This window comes from Coccinella septempunctata, chromosome X (assembly GCF_907165205.1).
Source record: "Coccinella septempunctata chromosome X, icCocSept1.1, whole genome shotgun sequence".
In the NCBI taxonomy this organism is placed as follows: domain Eukaryota; kingdom Metazoa; phylum Arthropoda; class Insecta; order Coleoptera; family Coccinellidae; genus Coccinella; species Coccinella septempunctata.
Window position 1 is genome coordinate 4,557,874 of NC_058198.1, and position 24,757 is coordinate 4,582,630.

The window sequence follows — 24,757 nt, forward strand, 5'->3', positions numbered from 1 at the left end:
AATGAATTCACCTTTAGCATTTCGTGAAAAGAAGCTAGTCTAAAAGAGTGAACTGTAAAACTAGTATTTACTAGGATGATTGCTCGTGCTCCATTCCAAATCAGAAATAATGAACAAAAATGATCTAATCTCAGCCTCGGAAGTAAAAGCAATCGGGAAGGAAGAAAAGACGAGTAACTGTTACCCTCCTTTTGGTAAATAGTGAACTCTTTAGCTATTATATAATGATGTAAGCAACATTGCACACGTTCAATCGTTGTGGTTCGGTTCGAAATTCACACACAACGTGGCTGAAGTTCAGAGTGTGATAAATTTCAAATCGGTCCATATTTCAGTTCGAAAACGCCTAGGCCAGCTAATAAGATGCGAATTTTCATCGAAATTATGGTTGAGGAAGGAACGGACTCAAACAAATTGATGATCAATTAAAACCTTACTGTCCGGCATTATGGTGGCGGCCTGATTTGCCACAAAGAGGCCACGAGCAAGCCGAACAATCATCTCCGTACTGCGCCCTATTAACTGAAATATACGAGACAAAATGCGTCGGCAGCAGATAGACTTTTACTGGACAGCCGAGGCCTGTTTGCGAGGTCCATCGGCGAGTGGTATCCCCGGTAATGATAATTATTGTCCAATATTTTAGAATATTAAACGCTCCAGCAATTTACCTTGTCCCTTACGTAGTAAACTAATTATTTTATGACATCTGAACAAAGAATCTTGCAGTTACTTTACATAACTGCTACAATACTGCCTCGAACTTATCTACTGTTTCCAAGTATTAGCATTTTTATCGTCTCGATGTAATTTAGTTTTCTGTCGCTTCGTCGAAATACGATACCGGGAGTGTCCTGATCCACTGGTCGATAGTGTTTTGGTTTTTGTTTTGGGCACCTGATGATTTAAGGGTGCGAACAGCGACAGATACTGAATAACTAGCCTTGAGAGGAAGAGCAGAGGTAATCGTATAACTAGGTTTTGATAGGTCTCTCACTGCGGTTCCACTGGGGAGCCTCTTCCCTTGGAGAACTTGAGAGAATGATTTCTCTGAGAGATATACTTATTTGAAAAATTCCCAAAAAGATGGGGTCAGTTGAAAAATCGTCAAGACCGAACGGTTGCACCGAAGTTGATGGAATTCCGAAATGCATAATAAGAAGAGCTGCTCTTCCAGAATGTGTATCACATTCAGATCCACGATGATTTTTCTGGTAGATACGCGTATCGAAACATCCGGTCGAACTCGACTCTCTCGTCGTTTGTGGTGTCTACTCATTTATGGCTTGGACACGATTGTCACTCGTAATAATTTAGAAATTTTTTTCGCAAATCCCATATTATGTCCATCATCGTTCTTCGGGGTTTCAAACAATCGATACATTATTATGAAATCACATATTGCGTAATCCATTATTAGAATTCGGCACCAGCAATGAGTGGCCTCGCCATCTCACTCTCTATAAAACTGTTTCTCGCATACTACTTTCAATTTCATCAAACTGAAGAAACACACACTACAACCGAAGGTGTATACGTGAGACTGCAACGGGGAGTGGTGGTCACTTTCACCGATAAAAGTTTGATGTTTTAACAGATGCTGAACTTCATTAGAAGTTGAACCTGTGTCTGCGGCTTGAGTATTCGTAAAAGACACTATGCAATTGTACGGAACTATTTTTTGGTTGTTTGTGGTGATACAGATGAATCTTCTGATCCTCGACCGCACCTGGGGGACGGAGGCTCAAGAACCAGCGTTCGAACTTCCCGTAGAACTGGTCGGGTTCCCCTTCATCATCTTGGCCGTCAGGATCTCTAACTTCGTCAAGAAATTAGCCTATACCGTTAATCCAAGTAAGTTTGAAACCACGTTTCCTCATAAGAACACACAAAACCTAACCACTAAAGTGGTTCAAAGTTTGCCTATATTTTGGATTCAATGCCTTTTGAATGGTCTGTTCCTCAGTCCTCAAAATGATGTGATTCAACCATCTACTATTCAAATTGTCAGATAAGGAAGTGAATATGAAGAGTATTTTATGTTTTAACATTCTTTAATCTCATACTGGAATAACTTACTTATTTTTCTGAGAATATCTTGTATTCTATTTGTTGCAACTGAGAAGTTTTAAATTCCACGAATTCAGAAATGAATCATAATAAATAAATTGACAAAATTCAATAAAATTTTCGAGCTGAACTAATCATGTCCTCTATATGCCATGAAGTAAACTGATAAATAGCCTAATAATATTTCATGCTACATCGTTTACATAAATTCGCTAGAAATTAGAATTTTTTCGACAGAATTTCATATAGGCAGAAGTAGAACCGTATCATATAGCAAATATTGAACGAAACGATAGAGGAAATGCGAATTAGAAGGAAATTGAACGAGATCGAATACCCACGAGATGAATAACTGTATCCAAATGATTTTCTCGTTTGCAAAATAGTTGGCAGTCAGCAAAAATCTTTTTTGATTAGAACGTAAGTCATGAGACTGGCGCAAATTAGACTAATAGCACATAATTGTTGAGTTCACAGATGAATTTGATTCGAGTCTGACCCCTTTTCGCAACAAGCTGATTTAACGATGGGAATGTTATCATTAATCGATTTTTCAAATACGCAACTGCCGTTTTCTTTATTAATTATATTCTGTATTTATTCAATCTTCATTATATCTTATTACACTCACACTAAGTATCGTTACGTTTTGTGTATACTGGTTTTTAGTAGATTTACTTCCATTTCCTACCTCATTCAAGAGTTAATGAAGAAAATTGTGGAGTTACCGAAGAAAATATATTACATGAGTTCGTATGATGATAGAACGAAGCCAAATGAGTCCACAAGTATTTTATAAGACCATTTTATTCTCTTTTCTAGAAAATTGAAGAGGAAAAATATATTTCTTTCGTGCGTATCATCGGAGAAATTGTATTAGGTAATAATCATACGATTGCTCCTCAATTTTCTTCGTTGTTCATTGGAAAAAGATTTTTTCTGATCTCTCCTCAAAACGATTATGTATTAGTCGATATGATATGGACGTTAAAGTGGAAAGTTAATGTTCATTTAATAACTGTATCATCAGAATAGCAAGTAGTTCCGTCAGTTCATGTGCATAACACAAAGGAAATAAGATTATCTCATTGTGCACAGAGGTAATTCAATTGAGAAATTTCGGAGGATAAGTATCTGAATTCAGCATATTTTACATTTTATTGCTGACTTTCTTAGCAGAATTATTCCCGACGTTTCGTAAACTTTCTATAGGGAAGCAATAAAAAACCTGAGGAATTCCATTTGGGGAATTAGAATTCTTGATAATGACCCCAAGAAAATATTTGAAATTTTCAGTTTCGTAAAAAAACTTCATTTGATCTATGCGCTAATCACTAATGATGTCTTCATGCGTCAATATTCGACGTGTTAACGAATTTTTTTCATGCATTCAAACGATATTAGAAAGTTGATTTGCATTCATGTTACAAAATAGTCAACCTTCGATAATCGTGTCACTTTTTGTCGATCTGCTTGGAACTCTAGGGTATACATACAAATAGCAGAAACTAATCGAATACATTGTAGCGATACACTATTTTAAAATTTACAAAAACATTTTTCAGTTGTATTTGTCTCATTCATTTGAGTTTTTATGACAGGATTTCATGTGGATATATCAATCTTGTATGGAGAGAGAATAATTCATTTTCCGATTTTGTAAATACGGAGTTTTCTTTAATACAGTGGTATTTTTGAGTGAGAATTTTTCGGACCCTATTGAACCCTGCTATTACCCTCCGTATCAATTTATCGATCATTCTGCGACGTTATAAAGGCGAATTTTAATTGAAAAAAAAACTGCCAGATCCCGGGAATTCTATAAACATAGTAATACCTCGAATGTTCTAATCAGAGTTGATCAAATTTCAAAATTGCCATAAACCCCATAAATTGCAAGGGTCGGCAGATTTAATTTGTAAGTAGTTGAATGCTATTATCAAAGTGTTGTGGGCTCGCGTGTCAACTTGAATTAAAAGTTCTCCGAAGCAAGTTATGCTAGTTCGATAACTCGAAGTACGTGGACATGTTAAGGTCTTGAAAAATTGTCTCTCCTTCTATAGGGCAGGGACCGACTAGACAGGAATATTTCGTTTTCCACATACTCTCCTAGGAAACGAAGGTTCGGTAAACTCCAGTGCCGGCATTTCACATCACTTTCATAGAATTTTATGGCATGAGAACTGTCATCATATTCGTTTTATATGTGATTAGTGTATTTCGATAGAGAGAGTAGAGTATCCCACGATGAAATGTTGAATTTTTACAATATTTCTCATCTTAATTTATCACTTTCCATTCATTATCCTCAATCTGATCCATCCCTGTTAGGATCGCCTTAAATAAATCGAAAAGGTGCTGTTAATGCTCCATGAAGTTCTAGGAAATATCGAAGTAATTTTCCAAGCTTGAAAACAAAATGTTCTCGTTTTTTTGTAGGTAAAATGTTGAGGAACGATGCATTCAGAAATGACTGAGATATTCAGAGAATAATGAAAATGAGCACGCTTTTCCTGAGAAACTATTTCTAAATTCACTTATGATTCATGTATCTATAATTATAATTTTTAATCTCCCCATTATGAATGCCAAAATACTAACAAAATATTTTTGTCTCTATCATTACACAAAATTTTGATTCATTTCATTGATATCAGGATTTCATGAAGTATTGTTTAGTTATTAAAACTTGTACCTTCTTCGAGAAACCACTGAGAGATGATTTATTGCTTGATCGAAACGAAAGTTCAGGGCTTGAACTTCGCGTATCGATAAACAACATAGAAAAAGCAAACTTAAATTAACTTTTCCCTTTTTTTCCTTCCAGAGACATACGTGGGACGAACGAAGCGATCGGCCATCGGATATGACGACATGATCGATATGATTGAGGCAGAGAAACGTCTCGTTTCCGAACTGGGAGAGAACGTCTGTATTTACACGAAAGTGTGTTTACATCACGCGGAGAAGGCAAGAAAAACAAAAGGAAACGGAGAATTGGTCATTGATTGGGACGAAATTTTCAGGTAAATAAAAGCGGAATGAAATCTAGGGCTCCATTTCCGGATCGTCCGGTCCAATTCAATATCTTATCCCGGTTGAACGTAGCAAAAACGAATGGTCCCTAATAAATACAACGGGCCATTCGCAAGAGCTAGATATAGCACAATATACGAGCCACGGTATCAGATAGTTCTTATTTTTATTCTCAACGTTTGATATTGGAATCTAGAGAAATACCGAATCTATCGGTGCGATATAATATTCTAGTTTATGTTAAGTTTTGTCCTAAACAGCGCTTCTGACTTCTATTTCCAACGAATCAGACGATGGAGAGGTCTTGGCAGGGATTCAACTCACTTTAAAGTACTTGCAGTGTGCGATCTAGCACAATGAAAAGTACAATCTGCTCTCAGGATATAACCTGGATCGTCCCCTGTCACGTTCAACGAACTTTACGACAATTCCATGTTTTTCTGTATCATTTTTACAGTCCTCGAAATGACGCATCTCACATAAATTTTAACATCCCCAAAGTCAATCCTCTTCAGATCAGCTGATCAATTATAGCAACAGGCAAGGACAGAATATTGTAGACCATGCCACCAGTTTGATTATTTGCATTTTCTTCTCAAATTAAAGTTAAAAAATATTGTACCAAACTCCACTTGATGAATTTGTAATTTTTCATCGATTTATTCGAGGAATTTTCGAGTCCCCGACTCTTCCGAGTACCAAATTTCATTAATCATTCCACGCGAAGAGCAGAGAGAGTTTTCTGAGGCAACCAGATGACAGAAGACGGATGCGAGGAAAAGTGAATGTTCGAATATACAAAACGCGTTAAAATCTCCGCTGAATTTCAAAAACGGAACAACTTTCGACATTCCGTCGGAACTCTGCATACTATTAACTTAACGGCTATTGAATGCTTTCGGTAAAGTCCATTAATTAATTTTCTTGCCGCTTCTTTTCCGATCGCAGATCGAATTGAAGAACTGGTTCACTCAAATAAACGGAAACGAACCATTGTCGTTAGATTCTTGGCAACTACCAGAGCTAATCAGCAACACTAGATATCTGCACTTGTGCTCAAGAAGAGTCTTAAAGGACTGAGCTGAGGTCCCTGGTTTTACACAGTAAAGGCAAAGCAAAATTGGTGGTACTTCACACATTTATAGCAGAAAGATTCGAAGCAACTACAAGCTGAGCTTCCGTTGATGTTGAGACTGCTGACGGTACACTGTCGGTACAAATATCTTTTCTCCGCATGGAGAAATTAGCAGAAAAGATACGCAGTGCCTGTGTATCCAAAAAAACAGCTCTACACATAGTAGATAAGTGTCCAGAATACTCCAGAAGGGTATCAGGACAAAATATCCAGAGCTCGCATTTCTTAAGGATTGCACCTAATGATACCGATTCAAAATCGCCTTATATCGTTACCATATGATTTTCACCCAGTATAAATAAAATTCGTTTATTTCGATCGTGAGCATTCAGCACCATTTCATCGTTCGATCTGAATCTTGGAGGGACCTATAATCGTAAAATTCGCGAAAGAAATACATCAAACGCTCCGATGCTCAAACAGGCGAGCACCCAATACTCTAAAGGTATTGTTCGGTGCCATCATCAGATAGCCTCGTTTCAACTTATTTCTCGGGAGATTCGATATGTGAAAAGGTACATAAACTCGAATGGAAAATGCAATCCCCGTTTCCTATTATCCGGATGGATTCTGTCTTAGTCTTCACCTTCGCGTCGTTCGGCAAAGGGCTTAGCTGTTGAGTTAGCTGGAATCTAAGCTGTTCAGAAATTATTATACGTGCGTACCGTTCTTGTACGAGGATTAGCGACGATATTCCCAAACGATGCATTCTATTATGCATAAATTCGTTGCGAGTAACATGAGATCCGCATGAAATATGTGCCGAACAACAGTCAACAGTCTTAGAGGGAATTTTTCATCTGTAATCGCCATATTTTCTTTAGATTTCCACGAAAATTGGTTAATATATCGAAAAATTATTGTGATAAATAAGACTGTCCTGTCCTGACTGTTTCCCCAAATTAAATTCTTGAAAAATAACAATTTTCCTGACCGATAAAGTCACATCTCCAACAGATTTACTTGAATCACTTCAATAAGAATACATACCTACTCGAAATTATCAAAACATTGATGAATGTAGCGAAAAACGAATGAAAAGTTCAAGTTATGACGACCAATTATAAAAATATCCCCCATTTTTCATCCATATCTCATTAAATGAATAATTTCTGTTTATTTTCAGAAACTACAAATATTCTAAGGAGCACCACAAGGAATTCTATCTGCTGAGTGTTTTTCTTGGAGATTTTATTGCCTCTCCGAGGTTTTGCAATCAACTTGCGAAGAGAGGGCGTGCGTGCAGTGATTAATTTCATATAAACTAGTTGTTTTATAGTGTCCTGCTATAATAATGCTTAGAAGTCTATAAGCGTATCAGGTGACGCGTGTCATTCGACTTTTTACGGTCGTTTCAAAAAGTCATTTCGTCTCGATACCACACCATTCCACCCAATTATCGTGGTCATTTTTACGTACCGGAATTATGCAGAAATTATTTTATTTTTAACTATAAACTACAAATGTGCCTGTAGACTGACGATGAAAATTTGCCATTTCAGGTCCAAATTTCTTTTATTTCACCCAATACACTATTAAGTCGAACCATTTCATGTCTACCTCGCCAAATTTTGTATCGTTTAGAATTTTAGATAATAAATATGTACAGAAGAATTTAATAAATTATTACACCATATAGACTTTTATTCATTGCTTATTTTTCCTACTTGGTACTTAGGAGGAGTATACAATCTTGTACAATAAAGATTTGTTTCGAATAGAACGATCAACTCAATTAGGGATTGATTCGTTATAAGTTTTTCCAAATGGAACATTAAAATTCATCTAAATGATTCTTCCTGAAGAACTATATATGCGAGAAATATGGAAGTATTATATCTCGAACCGAAGAAAACAAAACACCAAGTACGGTTAGGTCTATTATGACTTAATACAACGATTTGGCGTGTTTCCCTGCAGGAATCGAACAAAGGACCAAAAGAAACTCCTCCAATTAAGTAGGCAGCATTGAAATACAACTCGAGTGAAGGGTTTCAGGAGATTTATGAAACGATATAGAATGTAGAAGAGTGAAGTTGAAGCTTGGTAAATTTGCCATGCGGTTCCTGACCTACATTTTCCCCTCCTGTTGTTTGAAGATGCACACAGAGGTGGGTTTTCATATCAACTTCCTGCGTTTTTCAATTGAACCTAGTTGAAACGCTGCTATGGTTAATCAGAACCACTTATATTTTCACGTCATGTTGTATATTTCACAAGAAAATCACGTGTTCATCGTCACATTGTTCGGGGAAGACCAACATACCCCTTACCAAACGACATTATTTCGATACAGAGGTGTCCCCCGCATTGCCATATGACGAATCTGAAAGAAATGAAACCTTGAAGTATTCACGTCCCTATCCCAACCATTATATTCAGGGGCAAATCCCTCTTTTGAATTGAGAAGTTCTCATCGTTGTTTCATAATTTTCCTGAAACCGAGATCTCATTCGAAAGAGATTATTCTCGTAATTGCTAAACAAGTAATGGGATATTACATCAGTACCCAGGTGTTCCTCGCCGATTTCACGAAATAGGCAACAAACAAATCGTGAGATTGAAGTGACTAAGTGACGATCGAACGAATGGATATATCGATCGTACTAAATGAATTGTTCACTTCGAGAATACAGCTGAATAAAGGGGAATTTCAATTGCACTGCCTCAAGGTTAATACAGCAGTTTACAATTTATAAGGAAACTCTAATCTGCAACGATAACAATTTTATCGTCTGCTACGGAGATTCTTGAAAACCCGATAAAAAAACGAGAAAATGAGAATAGTAGGTGCCTCCGACTTTGATAATGAAATTATTGCGTCGTTTGCATTTAGTTCGACGCCTTTTTCCTTCATATTTCAGGAATCTGCCATATTGATTTAATGAAAGAGCTCAAATCAAAAACGATGCAAATTTGACCACATATTTTCGAATCAAAAATCGAAAATTAGCTACTTGGTTAGTTAAAAGAAGTAGAAGGGTATTAACCTGAATCCTGAGAGGTCAGACTCAATAGCAAGGAGGCATTTTCGGATGCTGCCTATATTTCTTCGACTTTTCCGTACCGATATCAAGACTTTACTTTCTATAAAGCAAGTGGGTCATCAGATGTGAAATGTTGCGAAAATTCGAGCAGAGTACACCGTTCCCAAGGAACGTGGGTCAAAAATATGGACATACAAATCGCCCACACTGAGCTTTCTTCGAGATAGAAATGGTTCCTTCGATTGGTACAGTTTGAAGTTTCTGCAGTCAAGATTCGGTAACTGAACGCGATATGGATTCCTCAAAAAGTTTATTCCTCTACTGTTCTTTCCTGTTCCTGATGCAAGGGGTTGTTGGTGAAGGAGATAAAAATTTAGAAGCTCTCTGGTAAGATTGAGTCTTGATTTCTCATCAATTCTTACGGTTCCTCGATTCTCTTGATTTATCGATAACATTTTGATGCAGTTTTCATTAGATTTTTCATATGATTTCACCTCTCTTTATTCTAGAGACCTCGAGAATAATGTGTTCATTTTTTAAAGTTTAGAAACCAGTTGAAGGAAAAAACTCTTGTAAAGTAATAAGTACATTTCGTCGTTTAAGTGAAAAAGGTGGTGCAGACGTATTTTCAAATATTGATTCGGCGGAGACAATCAAACCTAAAATTCACAATTCGAAGGTAGCACTGTTCGGCCAAAGGTAAAAGCACAGCAAGTAGATTATCCAATAAGTAAATTATGAATAGCACGTACCTCAAGAATATGCATAAACAGTAGTTATCTAGTTGGGAATTTCATGTGTCATGAAGAAACGGAACCGCATAAAACTGAGTCTGTTTCGGCATTTACCTCTGCTTTTCGGAAATTGCCTAATGGCATAGCTCGCCGAACTGGCGGAACTATGTTGGATGTAATTCCAACCGCGGCCTAATGTTAACAGGAGTTCTGATGTAAATATTACCTAATGTTTATTCAGGTCAAAACGCCGTAGTTAACATTGTGTACATGTATGGCAGAGCGTTCAGCAGATATTTCACGCAATGATGCTCTGCTTGTTGTCGATTAGAACAATAGACGAACTGCAATACATGTGTTATTGTTTATACTGCTAACTTTTAATCAGACATAATGCCACTTTGTATCTGACGAGAGTTCCATTGTAGAGCTGCATTGTTTTAACGTGAGCACCTATCTTTTCTTATTTTACTTCCAAAGTGAACATAAAACACTCCCCTTATCTGTCAGAATCATGTTTCGAAAGGAGCTGATTTTAAAATTCGAACATCTCGGAAAGGACAACTATAAATAAGCTGTTTTTAATATCATTTTCATCTATGATCAAACTGATTTTTTCTCAACGAACTAGCATCAATTATTTCCATAAAAAAACTAATTTCACCCTACAGGAATCTTACTAGCTACGCCATACAGAGCAGGCAAATAAACCAAGGTTACCCTAATCAACCAATCACGACTTCGAATTATCCTGGTGCCTACAACCACTTGCACAGAATCCAAGGGACAAGAGAGGGAGGAAACACTCCCGTTTACGCAGGACATTACAACTACTTCCAGAAATATCAAAATCGACCCCTCATCCAAAATCCGGCTTCTACCTACGGTAAGCCCTATCCAGAGGTCGGTTATGGCCTTTTAAGGCCTCGACCGGGCTACCCTGTACCCCAGATCGGGTACCCGGACCAGAACGGAAAACCCTGGACGTCGTTCCTGCCCAGCAGGGAGTCCTTCATGGAAGCGTTGGATTCCATCGCCAGGAATGACGAGTTACGTTGCGTTCCCAGGATATTGTGCGAAGTAACGTCAGGAACATTGTCCGCAAGACAAAGTGGTCTAAGATTACCGTTCAATGTCGATATGGATTCAATAGTCGGGTGAGTCATACCAGGTACTTTCTCTATTTGTTACGTTTAATATCTGGTAGGTGGCTGTATAACGGTTACCGGATGAGTAAGCCGTTGTAAACAAGATTCGGTTTCAACTGAAAATATCCTCACTCAACCAGCGGACCAATAAAATAACGCATTTGGGAAAAGGTATTTATTGGCGATGTGTCCAAACAAGGAGTAATCCTTAACATAAACAATGTTATTACATTATAAATAATGCATTGACTATATGTTCCAAGAATTTCAAAGCGTCCCCAGAAAAATTCCATTTTTCATACTTGATTCCATAGTCACACTGCTCTAGATGGCCTCTTTCAGCCAAACATGAAATCATTCTAAAATTTGATCGAACTTCCCTCAATACCTATGACTCTCGATGTTTCAACAAAGGAATAGCAAATTCACTTCAAGGAAAAGAATAAATGTTGATATAAGTTTTTAATGGTGGTAGGATTCTAAGATTCAGATGATTCCATTCTCGTACTTGGTTGAGATAATATGTATCATTTCAGATTATTATCCGGATTCAATGGAGTCGAGCTGAACCCTCTACTATCCTTCGGAAAAGCTGCATTGCTGGGTTATTCCTCGAAGGGGAATGCTGGAAGTTGCATGTACGCTTACCCCGAATGTCCCAGAGATCCCGAAAAGCTCGTAGATTACCTCAACAACTACAATGGCGGATTCTTCAGGTTCTTCAGCGGATTGAACCCCCAGCACCAGCAGAATCAATTTTACGGACAACTACCAGCTCATCTACAACAGAGACCATCATTTCCAGCCAATTTTCTTCCAGGTAAATACAAACCTCCAATACTTTACCAAGATGCTTGCCCTGAACTATATTTGAATTATGCTCAAGTTAGGGAATCATTACCTTCGGAGTGTCTTGTTATCTCAAGTCACAGGCTTGAGCCTGTCGGCTTCCAAGAAAGCATCGAAATGATGCCACAATGATCAAGACCTCAAGGTTCCTACACTTATAAGCCAATAAATGAGGATTGGTACAGACTTGGAAACTATCAAAAAACTTTGTGCCACTTCAGACACGTGGTTCAAAATGGACAATACCCATTGCATCAGTGGAATGTGAAGGGAAATAGAGGGAAAACGAGGACCAGTAAGGAGACAACATTGTCGCCCTATGAAAAATATCAGGGACTGGATGGAAACGTCCAAACGTAAATTCGTAAAGCAAGAAGGAAGGATGAATTTTCTGAAGTTATCACCCATCTTAACTAGAGGAGACTCTAGTGACTGGAAGGAAAAGGTCTTGTTTTATGAAGATATTGACCCTTAGTGGGAAAAATGCAGGAAATTCGTGCACCAACACCCTCCCCTCCCAGGAAAGACCCTACCGACATTCCTCAACCACCAAAAAGTAACGTTGTTTTTCGATTTCAGCAATCAACAACTATGGATCGCACGTTCCTCATCGCGTGTACAATTACAAAGCCAATAGGGCGGAAAAACGGATACTGACGAAGCCCACGGATTTCGATTACGCCAGCAACAGATTTCCGGACGTCCGTCAACAAAGGGGAATCAAGTTCCCGGACGCATTCGGCAACGAACTATATCCTTCCAGCAATTTCCACGATGCCGGGCCCCTGAGGACCCTCAAATTCCCAATTAGCGACGAAGACGCTCGCGAGGGACCTCTCAGGCACCCAAAGAGACTCGCCGGTTTCCACGAGACGAGCTACCAGAGACCGTCGCCGGCCCACAGGCCCGCGCCCATGATTTTTCCGGACAGGACCGGTACGGGGGAGTTGAAATTCAACCCCGAGGAGCTGGCCGACTATTTCGACGGGCCCACGTCCTTCCAGAACAACAATCTGATCAGCTTCGAACGGGAGACGAACGATTTTCCGTCGTATTTTTCGCACTACGGTCCGTACGGCTCAGGGGCGGATTATACCGGATCGAACAGGCTCAACGACCGGTTCTTTCCGGCGTGAGCTTGATTCGCGGAGGAATTTTGCTGTGATATAGAGCGTCTTCTGCTCGAAAATAATGCGGGGGCTTGTTTGACCTTTATAGTACCTAAAAGAGTTGAATAAAATTCATTAAAACCGAATCTCTTTTTTTTCCGCGCCCTATAAATATTCCATACCATCTTAAGCCCGTTTGCAACAGCCGAGAATTCTCTGGAGAATTCTCTACAAAATTCTCGCAAGAAAAGGGCGGAGACTATTTAGTACGCAACTGAACAGAGAATTCTACCGAAAGTGCGTATGTAACGGTACATAATTCACGGCGCATGAAATCTCGAGTAAATTTTCTAGAGAATTCTCGGTTGTTGCAAACGGGCTTAAGTCGAACACGAAAGAATTATAAAGCTTGTGAAACAAATTATTCACAGCTGACTTCTTGAGAGGTTTCCATGGAACAAGGAAAATTTTAAATATCAAAGACAATATTTGGTTGGAACACTATGGGATGGTATTTTTTCTACAAATGTTGAAAACGGACCCTTGAATATCGAGATATGGGATTGCCTCGACAATATTTGATAAATTAGATATTGGAACATTTTGTTTCGATATTTGAATTTGAAATATTTCTGGAATCCTAGAATAACGAAGCCCTGATAAATCTAACCTATCACACATGCACAGAAAAATTAAAATGAGGAGGAAAATTTAACACGCAAAAGCTTTTATCCGAGCACGTGCATCAAAGATTTTCGATAACAATTATGTCGGTCAAAATTAGTCATTTTGGTGCACTTGATAAGAGGTCTTTATTTTCGACTTATAATTCTCTCAAACAGTCAACCAACAAAGAATTTCTTTCTTCCTCTTCCCTTGAAAATTTGGAATTATCACATATATCATATCACGTATTGATATTGGGTAAAATATTCCGCAGTCAACTTTTCGAAAGATGGTTAATACAGGGTGGTCCGTCTACAACAAGAGTTGACAGTCAACTAGAAAAAAGTATATACTACAAGTGTGGGCAGATTCCAGCTAGCAGTCGATGGGGGCTAAATCTGGAGAATAGGGTGGATGAGCACTTTTTCTTCTCAATTCGTGACCGTTTCTTGGAAATTTCTTTCTTCAAACGCATCAATAACGATATATTATTCCGCTATTGATGGCCTTGCTTTGGAAGTCGTTCGCCTGCTGTAGTTCACTCAGCTGACTGTCAATTTGACTCTGCAGTGTAGTAGTGGATCCATACTTCCTCCATAGTAACATACCGATGGGAAAAATCGTTATCCCGAAGACAAAACTGCAAAAAGCTCTCAGAATCATCGACACGTTGTTATTTTTGATGAACTGTGAGCAAACGCGGAAACCACTTTAAAAAGAGCTTTCTCATGGACAAATATAAATGCAAAATAAATTCCACATGTCTCTGTGATATCTTTAAAGTGTCAATTATCTCCTGCAACTTCACTCTTCCAGTGTAGCCACCTCCTTTTGCTTTCCAGAGCGTTGTGCATCTTCGGTGGTTGTAAGACCACGTTAAAACTGCATAAAGTTCAGGATTCGTTCCATAATTTTCATTCCTCAGTTCTCATCCTTTGAAATCAAGCCATCGGAGCCAAAAGCGACTTCAATAAGTATCAAAAGTCAGATATTTAGAAACAAACCGTATTTTTAGAACAATCACTTAATTCATTGACAATTGAACATCCCATATAACACGATAAATTCACATTAATCATTGAAAAGCAAGGGATCAAATTACATTCCACAATTCATTTTCGTGATTCGGAAAGGATAACAGAAATATTTCCAGCGGTGATGTAATTCGTGTAAGCCATATTTTCCACTGCAATGACATCCTATTTGATCTTTTTCTTCATCGTTGCATCCGAAAAGGATATACGTATCGGTTTTCGGTTCGCAAATCATCAATTACGGGGATAAGTACTGGTCTCGAACCCGAACGTGTATCAATTTTATTCCCTAGTGATGGGCAACGTGAATAGTGAGTCCCCAACACCAAAGGTGGAGCACAATAGTAATCTCCGCCATCATCCCCCGGTTAAATTGAAAATTATTCACCCCTAGCCATAACACATAATAAGATTTTGCGTTTACCTGACTAAGTGACTACTTCTGATACTTTTTATACACTGCTTGAACGAAAAGAGGACGATGAATGGGCACCGTTGTTAACCAAATGAATTTTTTCTCAATGAAGATTATCCTTGGAATAATTCGAGATGACATCGATGAGGAGAGGATGTAACCGAGGAACGTATAGCCCATTCCACGTGATTGTGATGCAATTAGCGGTTTTTATGAAGATCACAGCATTTCATACCACCCATCTATGAATACTGTTGAGGTTAAAGAAATTCTATGCCAAATTTAGCACCTTGATGACACTAATAAGAAAAAACGGAATCTTTTTGAGAATTTCCTATTTTTCACTGAAAAGTTCTAGTTCCCAGCTCATTTCTATTGGATGTTATGTAAGGACAGAAAAGTTAAATTTGACCAAGAATTTTTCACGAATCGTTTGAGACCATTTTTGTCCCAAAATGCGAAAATAAAAGAATTGAAATATTTTCGAATTATCCGAATCTTAATCCGATATTTTCCTGAATTTCGAAGGATTCTTATTTTCATCTGGACCATCTTGCCTCCGTTAAATATTATGTATTACATGATCCAACTGAAGGTGTCCTACCTTTCGTAGGGCAGTGTATGTGGCTCCAAAGCCATCCGACCGTGTGATGCGAATCCTCACCCCATCTGAATTTCCTTCAAATCTGCGAAAAGAACAATGTCGGATGCATGACAAAATCGCGGTAAGCCTCTATTCTGTTATACGCCCGCCAGGATTTACAAGGCATTGAGGGATAAACTGGAAAAAAGGGGTCGATCTCTCTATACTGTACGTGTTGCGATGCACTTTGAAGTCGAATCCGTCGGATGGATCTTTTGTTATCCATTATTATTATTACGTTCATTTTCGGTCTTTATGTCGGGCCCGCGCGACAATGAATTATGATTTGTCGCGTTTTAATTATCAGAAACCTTTGAACGCATCCAGTTATCCTATAGCAATTTCGCGCTCAAAGCGTCTCTCAGACGTCGTCCGGAAAAATCTCTCCTAATTGTCAGATATGAAATTTAATAACTGCGCCGAATTGAGGGTGATACTTTGGGGGGGAGGTCATTGCGTGTTTCGTTCCAGAAGACTAAAAATTAACGGGGACGCGTTTTCTCTCGCCGAAATGAATTAATTGAAGACCTACTGGCTGATAACTCTCCAGTTGCGGGGGACTAATCAACCAGTTATTAAAAATTCGTAAAGTTCCTGAACGTTATGTGGGCTTTCGACCCTCGGCAAGTTGAGCTGGTTTTCAGTCGATGGAAATGGAAACCCCCTACAAATCTTACACGATTTTTTCCAGAAAATTCATCTAACTTTCTGAGAAACTGATTTTCATTTGGTTTTATCCTTACTTTGGTGGCAGATGAATAAATGATATACGCGTCAAATTATTGACAATATTTCTGAAATCGTGAAATACCTTTTCGGCAAGTTTATTTGAAAAATTGGTGCAAAAATTTGAGCTTTTGGTAGTGTACTCAGAGGGTGGGGAAAAACTCAAGTTTTTCCATTTCATCCCGTTCTTTGGAATTTCGCGAACGACTATACCAGCATAAAGGCTTCGATCCAAAGGCGTGACAACTTTACTTAACTCAAGAACTGATACATTTTCTTTGGAATATGAAAGTCTGAAACCTAAGACTTGACAGGTACAAGGTACAGGGAAAAACCTGTACTTGCTGTATAGAATTCTACATTGCTTCTGCTATTGTCCGGTGACATATTGAAAAAATCCTGAATTATGGCAATCAAAGAACCCTTCCTATTTGATGTCGAGCTCCTCTGTTTCATAATGAGCTCCTCTATTTCGTAATAATCGATATAAATTACAAGATACGGTAATTATCATGACCGCTTGAAATGTATGTATGATATCCGTACGTTAGTTACATGTCGCGCTACAAATTATCCGTTTTTATTATATTTAATTGCCGTTATTAGTTATCAATATTATCTCGTCGACGACTAATTGCTCACCAGTTCGTGTTTATTATGATAGCTTAGCCGTAAGTGGAACTGATAAAAAATCATTGAGGACACTGCCGATTCATTTTGACCTTTCGGTTCCGACCAATCAAAATTTTGAAAATCTCGAAACACACCTAGAAAGAAACTATCAGAAATGTGACGTAGCGATACTGAATTCTTTACAGGGCATTGTCGCCTAGGAAGCACCTCAACTAAAGAGTATGGGTCTAGCAGAAACTGGATAGTGACAGAATGCCTCACCATTGCTAGCCAACGCAAAAAATGCTTTGGACGAGGAGTTAACCTCTTTGAAGCCATACCAGCTACTGCTACTGCTAGCTGTAGATCTTAAGGTCGCAGTGTAACGCAACACCTTCTAAAATCATGAATTTTGAACAAAAGATAATGATTTCTGTATTGCCACTGACAACTGATCAGCCTGAAATAAACCTAGAACCTAGGGAATACATGATTATAGGTGTGAGGAAGAAATATTTAGGACACATCCTGTCCTAAGTCACTTTCCCCCTGCCAGCGCCCTTGCAGGCGTGAAATGTAAAAGTAATACATGTCACGATGGCGCGCCCTGCTAGCGTCATAGAAAACCCTCGAATTGACAGTCCATTCCTGCTGTAATTATCCCCAATTTCACGCTTTAGGTAATGTCAGGGTACATGTGTGTGGTTTTGATCCTTGGCCCTGTATAGCTAGTGTCATCTCGCTCGCTTTTCTTTGTCGAACAGAATGGAGAAATGCAAGGATATTCTTTCAATCTTCCAACCACAATGGGGTAGCTCTTGTCGTGAGGGTACTTGTGACAACTGACAGTATAATAGCCCTGCATTCGCGGATGATGGCTTGTGATCGAAAATATGTAAATGAATGAAGGTCGGGGCGAACGTGGTGAATTTTGTTCCATGTACATATCGTTTCCTCCTTTAGAAACGCCCGTTGAAGTGTCAGAAGTTCGAGTGGTGCTGGTAAATCTGCCCCCGAAAAGGGGTCGTGTGGGAAACGCTGATTTTGTAACGATGAAAATCGAAACATGTGCTGCTATTGCCACTATGTATATATATCTGCATACTGTCGGCTAGAAATTGGAAAATACCGAAGTATATGAGAAAACCGGTATTCAGCTGACTTCGTTTTGAAGGTCGAATAATATCGATTATCGATAGGAAAAATCAATGATGAATATGATATTATAATATGTATCATTCTTATGGGAATTTTTTCCTGCATGTTTAATGTATTTTCCTGCCTAAAATCATCGTGGGATCATGGGAATAAATTGACAGTATTCATACATGTCGACTCTGCTCAGAAAATCATAGTGATTGTTCCTGAGAATGCTCTGTTTTTCTTCAACATCTCCTATAGAATATTCTAATTCATTCCACAATTCCAACTGCGGTTTTTTTCGAATGGCCTCAAGCTTTCGCGGTATAATGAAGCGCACGTTATTACTTCGGGAACGTACACATCGAATTATTCATAAAATATGATTGCATGATTCCCGAACGGAGCTGAATTGATGAGAACAGGGGAGCAAGCTTTGCGGTTAAGTGTGCAGAAGTAATCAATCGGGTTCATTTTTTATTCATACCCGATTCCTAACGATCAACAAGGAGCAATTGAGTGAAAACAATACGACGCTCGTTCATTGTTGTTCTACTTCACGCCGATTTTCTGCTCGAATTTGTTTTTTCGAGTTTATCCGATAGCGAGAGTACCACTTGAGAATGAAATTTAGTATTCCGAACTCCTCCTTTTTCGAATAATGAAATTCATGGTGCAGAAATCGAATACCTCAGATCCAAAGGAAATATCTCTGTGACAGGAAGTTTTCAAATAATTCCTACCCGATTTTTTCTGAACAAACGACACAATGCTTGCTGTTGGAGCAAACTTTATGAGAAGAATTATCACTTTATCGAGAGACTATATGATGAAAGTGGGCTTGTGTTGCTTATGAGCAAATCATGGAAACCGAGCAACAACTAGGACTATCGGAAAATAGTAATGAATATCCCCGCCATGCGGTGGAACTTCATATGGCCATTTCACGCTGAGAAAAACTCATTTCAGTTCAAGAAATTCCTGCTTCGTCATTCACATCCAAGTAGAACGTTATCGATATAAATTAGTGTGGAAGTTCTCCATTCGTCATCATTAGATGTGAAGGATACAAACGATAGATGTTTGACATTCAAACCAAACGACAATCTGAGTTTTTCCAGTCAGAAAATATCTGTATGCAGCCGAAATGTCCCTAATTTAATAATTTTGAGTCGAAGAAGGTCTCAAGCGATGAGTGAAGGAGGATTTTTCGTTAAACTCAATTGTGTACCTTCATCCACTTATGGAAAATCATGCATTATGGACAAAAGAGAAAACTGAGAGCTACCTACCAATTTGGAAGAAGAAGTGAAATAGAAAAACTGAATAAAATATATTGTGGTCACACAAGCGATGGACCAACTGAAGTAGCGATCTACTAGTTGAACCCATTGATATTGGTAGAAAAATTCATGCAATAGGAACAATTGGACAGGATTCCATGTTATTGGCATTGTTGGAAATATTGAAAGAATAATTTTTTCTTGGGGTGCCAAGCATCGATGGGCGAGTTCAAGACCTGAATGGGTACCCTATGTGTTTATGAAGTTGAACAAGGGTAAAAAAACTCGTGGCTCTGTCCATCTACAACTTGATTCTGTAAAAAGTTTGGATAACTTGCCGATTCGAGTATCTAAATCGATTCAGTTATCGGCGGAATATAAAAATGATTATGTCCGACCATTTAACACCGACGGACGCCCCAAATCGAATTATTTTCGGCATTGTTGTTTCCGGAAAACGGGACGAATACACATCGATTCACGGAATTAATTCCTCGCCACCCCTAAAAAACTGCTCGTACGTTAGGAAAAATAGGAAAATAAAAGATCGGACCTTGGGCGAGATGAAATTATTCGTTCGTAGGCTTTTGTTTCCCCTTCGCAGGACACGTGACCAGCGGGAGCCGAGATAATATGCCTCGATGATGGGTGTGTGCGTGTGTGTGTTGCGTCCGCATTTTGTTTGCTTCATGTATTACACATTTCTGGCACCCTCCTCCTTTGATACTTAACGCGAAGAGTGAATTTGTCGAAAAGTTTAGCCAGTGATTTGACGTTTCTTTTGTGTCCAATGGAGGATGCCGCGACCCTTGAAAATTAGGGAGGGGCAGACCAGGGCGAACAGGTTCACCGGATTGCGTTGGATGTTGAGATCGTCAAGATGAAGAATTATTAGAAACGGATACGCAATCCAAGTCTGATAGACACCAAGTCTGAATCCAACACGAATCTTGAATCGCCAGCGATTCCATTGTATACGAAAATTTCCTCGATATAACGATCTAACGAAAACACTGAGTTAAGGCCCTAGGGTTTGACCATTCCTGTTGACTAATTTATTTTAATCGATAAAAAACCGTTTAGACTGCTTCGAGCATCAGTTGCAAATGTAACTAAGTCAAATTCTCCCAAAATCAAAGAGAACATCCACTTTGGACCTGTGAGCTGGATCTAATCTTGTTGGTGCGTGAATAGAAATGCGGGAAAGAATATTGCGAGTACCTACAACATTCACGGTTAACTGTGGTGCATTTAATCGAATCATCTGCATTCTGCATCCTCGTGCAGAACAAGTTCCTTCTTTCGCGAACCTGGAGAAACAAGTTCGTTCCTGTCCGTCGCCTGCCCGTGCGCAGCTCGCGTCCACGCTTTAATGACGATGGCGTGAACGCCACGTGACTCGGTCTACATTTGACTAGAAACGAATAAAAGGGTGTTTGTTACTTGACGCCCGAAGTGTGCGTCTGTTTTTATTCCATTCGAGGAGTACCACAAAAGAATGTATTTATTATGTAGGGAGGATTGGGTTGATACCCGACCGAGTCTTGTAATCTTTTCGCTTTTGGGGAGCAATTGATTATCGGGGAAGGCAGTAATCCTGTCAGTGTAGTGACAACGGGTAAAAGGAAACCAGTGATTACGACGATAAGATCTAGGCGTCTGCGGATTACAATTGCGATTATTAAAACGGCTAAATTATTAGGGGTTAGTCGGCCCGGAGATTCTCTCAACCGAAGAAAGTATCCAGTTGATTGAACCAGGGGGTGGACCAAGGCGCATATCGACCGTGATGTTGACGTTTAGTCTCAAAAAATTTACATTTGATGGATCGCTTCAACTTTTGAGGGAAGATAAAGGGATTAAAAGCTCGAGGCACCAGTCCCCATAAGTAAATTAAAGACATTCTCACGATTGCTTATAGACATCATGTATCGAAGAGAATTAGAGAACAAATTTCACCCACCACGAGTCTATTTCTGAAACTCCCTTTGATGTGGGAGGGATTGGGGGAAGCAAAGAAATTCGAGCCATAACTCTTTCGCCATGAATTTCATCGAGAAACAATTTTCTATATTTCTAATGAATCTATTCCTGTATAATAAAAATAAGGCGGCTTATAAATTCAGACAAGTAACTCCCTTTGCTTGATTGAATTCAAATGTGACTAAGTTTTATTCTACATTGAATTTTTGTCGTCATCGGTGTAGAGTTATAATTTCGTCGTGTTGAGAAGGATTGAGAAAGATAAGCAACAGAGGAAAGCTAGAAGCCATAAAATACCAAATGAATTATATGAGCCCTATTATCAATCATGTTTCATAAAGTAGAACTGAAGTAATCTCGAACAATTATTCATTTTATCATCTAGTTGTGAGCGAGCGTATACTTTTCAAGAGTAACACTCGCCTCAATTCTCGTTCGTATTAAATAAAGCGTAAAATAACAATTATTTTAATCTGAGCAATTACGGACAATTTATCAAGCTCAATGTGAACTTGAGGTTATCATGTGAATGTTTAGAAAAGCACCTACAATACATTTTGAAAATTGATGAGTTGAACTCATTATGAAAAGTTGCTGCAATATTTCGTAAACTGTCTGAAATTACCCCACTGTAACATTTCCAAGCTCGATATAGAATGTTATCAAATAGCTACAAAACTTAAAACGCATATTACTGAGTGATAATCTCATTTCCAACGAAACGTGAAAATGGGTAAAATCGACTGCTAATATATCGACCTAATCAATTATTGAATAGCTATTTGTGATTACTATTTGCGTTCTAATTCGTACTCGGTAATTATCAATTGTATGTAATAATTGGGGCACAATTAGTTATTTATAGGTCAATTAAGGTGCTGTAGGGGATTAAATGGCTCTACTATATGATCACGTGACTTATGGTCCTCGTTCGTTAAATATGATAATCATAGTAATCTAAGAAGTACCGAGTTTAACTTATCAAAATTAAAAAGTTTTCTACGCATTGCTGTCCCTTCAGATAAAGACGAATCAATGATTTATGAGTATGGATTCCTACTCGATGAATATCTTATTATATCAGATAATACACGCCCACAACCTGTGAGAACAGAACGTAAAATGTGAAGTGAAATTGCAAATTGTAAGAAAATCTTCGAAATCTGCATTAAAATCAATGATTTCTACCTCTATTTCTCCAAAATATCAATTATTGTTTGATCTGGCAGATTGAATTCATGCCTAGAAATATGCATGCCATTTTTGGGCATAATTTTCAATTGTAGACCATATTATGTACCGATAACTCATGCAGGTACACGATTCATCATCTTCCAATTGCAATATCAATTCGGCATTTAGAAAAAAAATGACTTACATGATTATTTCTTCTCTTCTCCTCTCAATTTCCATTTTTCACCATCAGTCCCCTGTAAACAATCGTGTGGAAGCATTAGGATAATATACGAGAAATCGAAGATATGACAAATTGAATTTGGTTTAGTTTTGACGAAAAATCATCACATGAAAACATCATCAATGAATGAGAAGATCTATAAACCTGGCATTCGTTGAACTACTGCAGATAGCTCAGTACAATTTTCGAGTTTTATCGAGTCGATTCTCGCCCAAATCGATTAGATTCGAGGGTTGAAAATTGTAGACCGATATACTGAAAAAAAAAATGGTTTTGTTCGACTTGAAAGATGTGTTGCCTAAAATATGATCCTCATCTGCCTCTGTACATTGGTCTTAGTTCTTAGTAACTATGCTCGCTGAAATTTGCTACAGTGTGACTTATTCATTGAGAAAAATCAAAAAGTGAACCATCAATATGATATTTTTCAAGTATTTTTCAAGGGCTATGTTCCGGGTGATTTTGAATGAAATTTCTTGAAATGAATACAAAAGCGTCATTATATACCTCAAATTTATATCAGGAAGAGCCAAAAACGTATTTCCACGAGAATTCAACGTAAAACTGTGTACATTTTCGACGTGGAACGAGATGTATTCTCCTCTTAATTCCTTTTAACTTCAATCGAAATCAAACTGTTGACATTTGCATCCGAACAAAGGCAGTGACATGACATCGAACTGACAATGGCTTGTAAATAGAATTAATTTCGTCACAGGGCTTTAGGATTTCGAAGATGAAAACCCCCGATCGGCATAATGCGAAATGGAATTGAAACCGGGTGGTGACGATTCGAAACATTATCTCCCCTTTTTGCCGGCGTTAAAAAAGTATTTGGCGTTATGCTGTGACGGATTACTTCTGCGGGGCTTAATGTCAACATCATGATTCAAATTACGACTTGGGTTAACCAAGGCTCGCACCATGCAGGATCACAGATGCCGTTGGCCGGAGACCAACGGTATGGGTCTTTTATCTAACGTTGTCGATCAATCGGAGTGATGAATTGCCGGCTTAAATCCTTCCTTTTGTTTCCCGTTTATGTCAATATGGATGGGAGTTTTGATATCAGAGATCCTGGAATAATTGGATCTGCCTGCCGTTTGGAGAAGTCTCCAACACACTCAAATTCTTCTGAATTCTTCATAAAATTGCTTCTGATAATCAGAGCTCAACAGCACTTTGAAAAACAATTTTTCTAGTGTTGTTCATTGTGTTTCAGATGAGAAGATAGATAGAAAAACCTAACATTCAGTTTCCTCTTGTTTTGTGCTGATTGTTAAAACTTTTCGATATGAAGTAATTCTTTGGATTGGAAATACTGGCAATTTGCTTGAGAAAGAGAATAAGGTGGTTTCCTTTTGTTCGATTTCACACTTTCATGTTAAATACTATATTGAAAAATATAACGCCTACTATGAAAATTTAGAGCGCATTCGCCAATTGGCAAACATAGCAACATATTCACAAATTTGGTAAATATGAATTCAACAGAGAACGGTCGTATTTTCTCAACAGATATAGAAAATTTTCCAATTCTATCATCATGGAATGTGAGAATATCTAGATCGGTGAATTTCGAACAAAGTTATCGAATCATTTCAACCGTTTATTCGCGTCCCTGTGTAAATTCAATCAGTGACAACGGTGACAGAGAGGTACACAGACAATGCCAACAGTTCAGCCACCCATCAGGTTAAATCGATGTCAAAGTGAAAGGGGTGCAAACCTCATATATTTCACCCGCCTTGGAGGATATTTTAACGGGCT

General features: G+C 38.4%; 2 protein-coding genes across 3 annotated transcripts; both read left to right on the forward strand.

The window, feature by feature from the left end:
• The first annotated feature begins 1,489 nt into the window (after positions 1-1,489).
• LOC123321600 lies at positions 1,490-7,875 on the forward strand. The gene is made up of 3 exons (XM_044909281.1): positions 1,490-1,854; positions 4,898-5,096; positions 7,368-7,875. Exons 1-3 carry the CDS (start codon positions 1,659-1,661, stop codon positions 7,492-7,494), a joined length of 522 nt encoding a protein of 173 aa, XP_044765216.1. The 5' UTR covers positions 1,490-1,658; the 3' UTR covers positions 7,495-7,875.
• Positions 7,876-9,300: 1,425 nt separating this feature from the next.
• Positions 9,301-13,214, forward strand: LOC123321564. Of its 2 annotated transcripts, none has more exons than XM_044909230.1 (4): positions 9,301-9,615; positions 10,634-11,119; positions 11,647-11,930; positions 12,539-13,214. In XM_044909230.1, exons 1-4 carry the CDS (start codon positions 9,521-9,523, stop codon positions 13,093-13,095), a joined length of 1,422 nt encoding a protein of 473 aa, XP_044765165.1. In that variant the 5' UTR covers positions 9,301-9,520; the 3' UTR covers positions 13,096-13,214. The 2 variants fall into 2 exon arrangements, with proteins under 2 accessions (XP_044765165.1, XP_044765166.1); XM_044909231.1 differs by lacking the exon at positions 9,301-9,615 and adding an exon at positions 9,979-10,177.
• The last annotated feature ends 11,543 nt before the right edge of the window (positions 13,215-24,757 follow it).

What these genes read in the sequence shown, in the direction of transcription:
- LOC123321600 (XM_044909281.1), top strand. Translation starts at nt 1,659, where the DNA reads ATGCAATTGTACGGAACTATTTTTTGGTTGTTTGTGGTGATACAGATG. An exon ending in AGCCTATACCGTTAATCCAA is followed by an intron (nt 1,855 to 4,897) that starts GTAAGTTTGAAA and finishes TTTTCCTTCCAG; the next exon opens with AGACATACGTGGGACGAACG. An exon ending in GATTGGGACGAAATTTTCAG is followed by an intron (nt 5,097 to 7,367) that starts GTAAATAAAAGC and finishes GTTTATTTTCAG; the next exon opens with AAACTACAAATATTCTAAGG.
- LOC123321564 (XM_044909230.1), top strand. Translation starts at nt 9,521, where the DNA reads ATGGATTCCTCAAAAAGTTTATTCCTCTACTGTTCTTTCCTGTTCCTG. An exon ending in GATATGGATTCAATAGTCGG is followed by an intron (nt 11,120 to 11,646) that starts GTGAGTCATACC and finishes GTATCATTTCAG; the next exon opens with ATTATTATCCGGATTCAATG. An exon ending in TCCAGCCAATTTTCTTCCAG is followed by an intron (nt 11,931 to 12,538) that starts GTAAATACAAAC and finishes TTTCGATTTCAG; the next exon opens with CAATCAACAACTATGGATCG.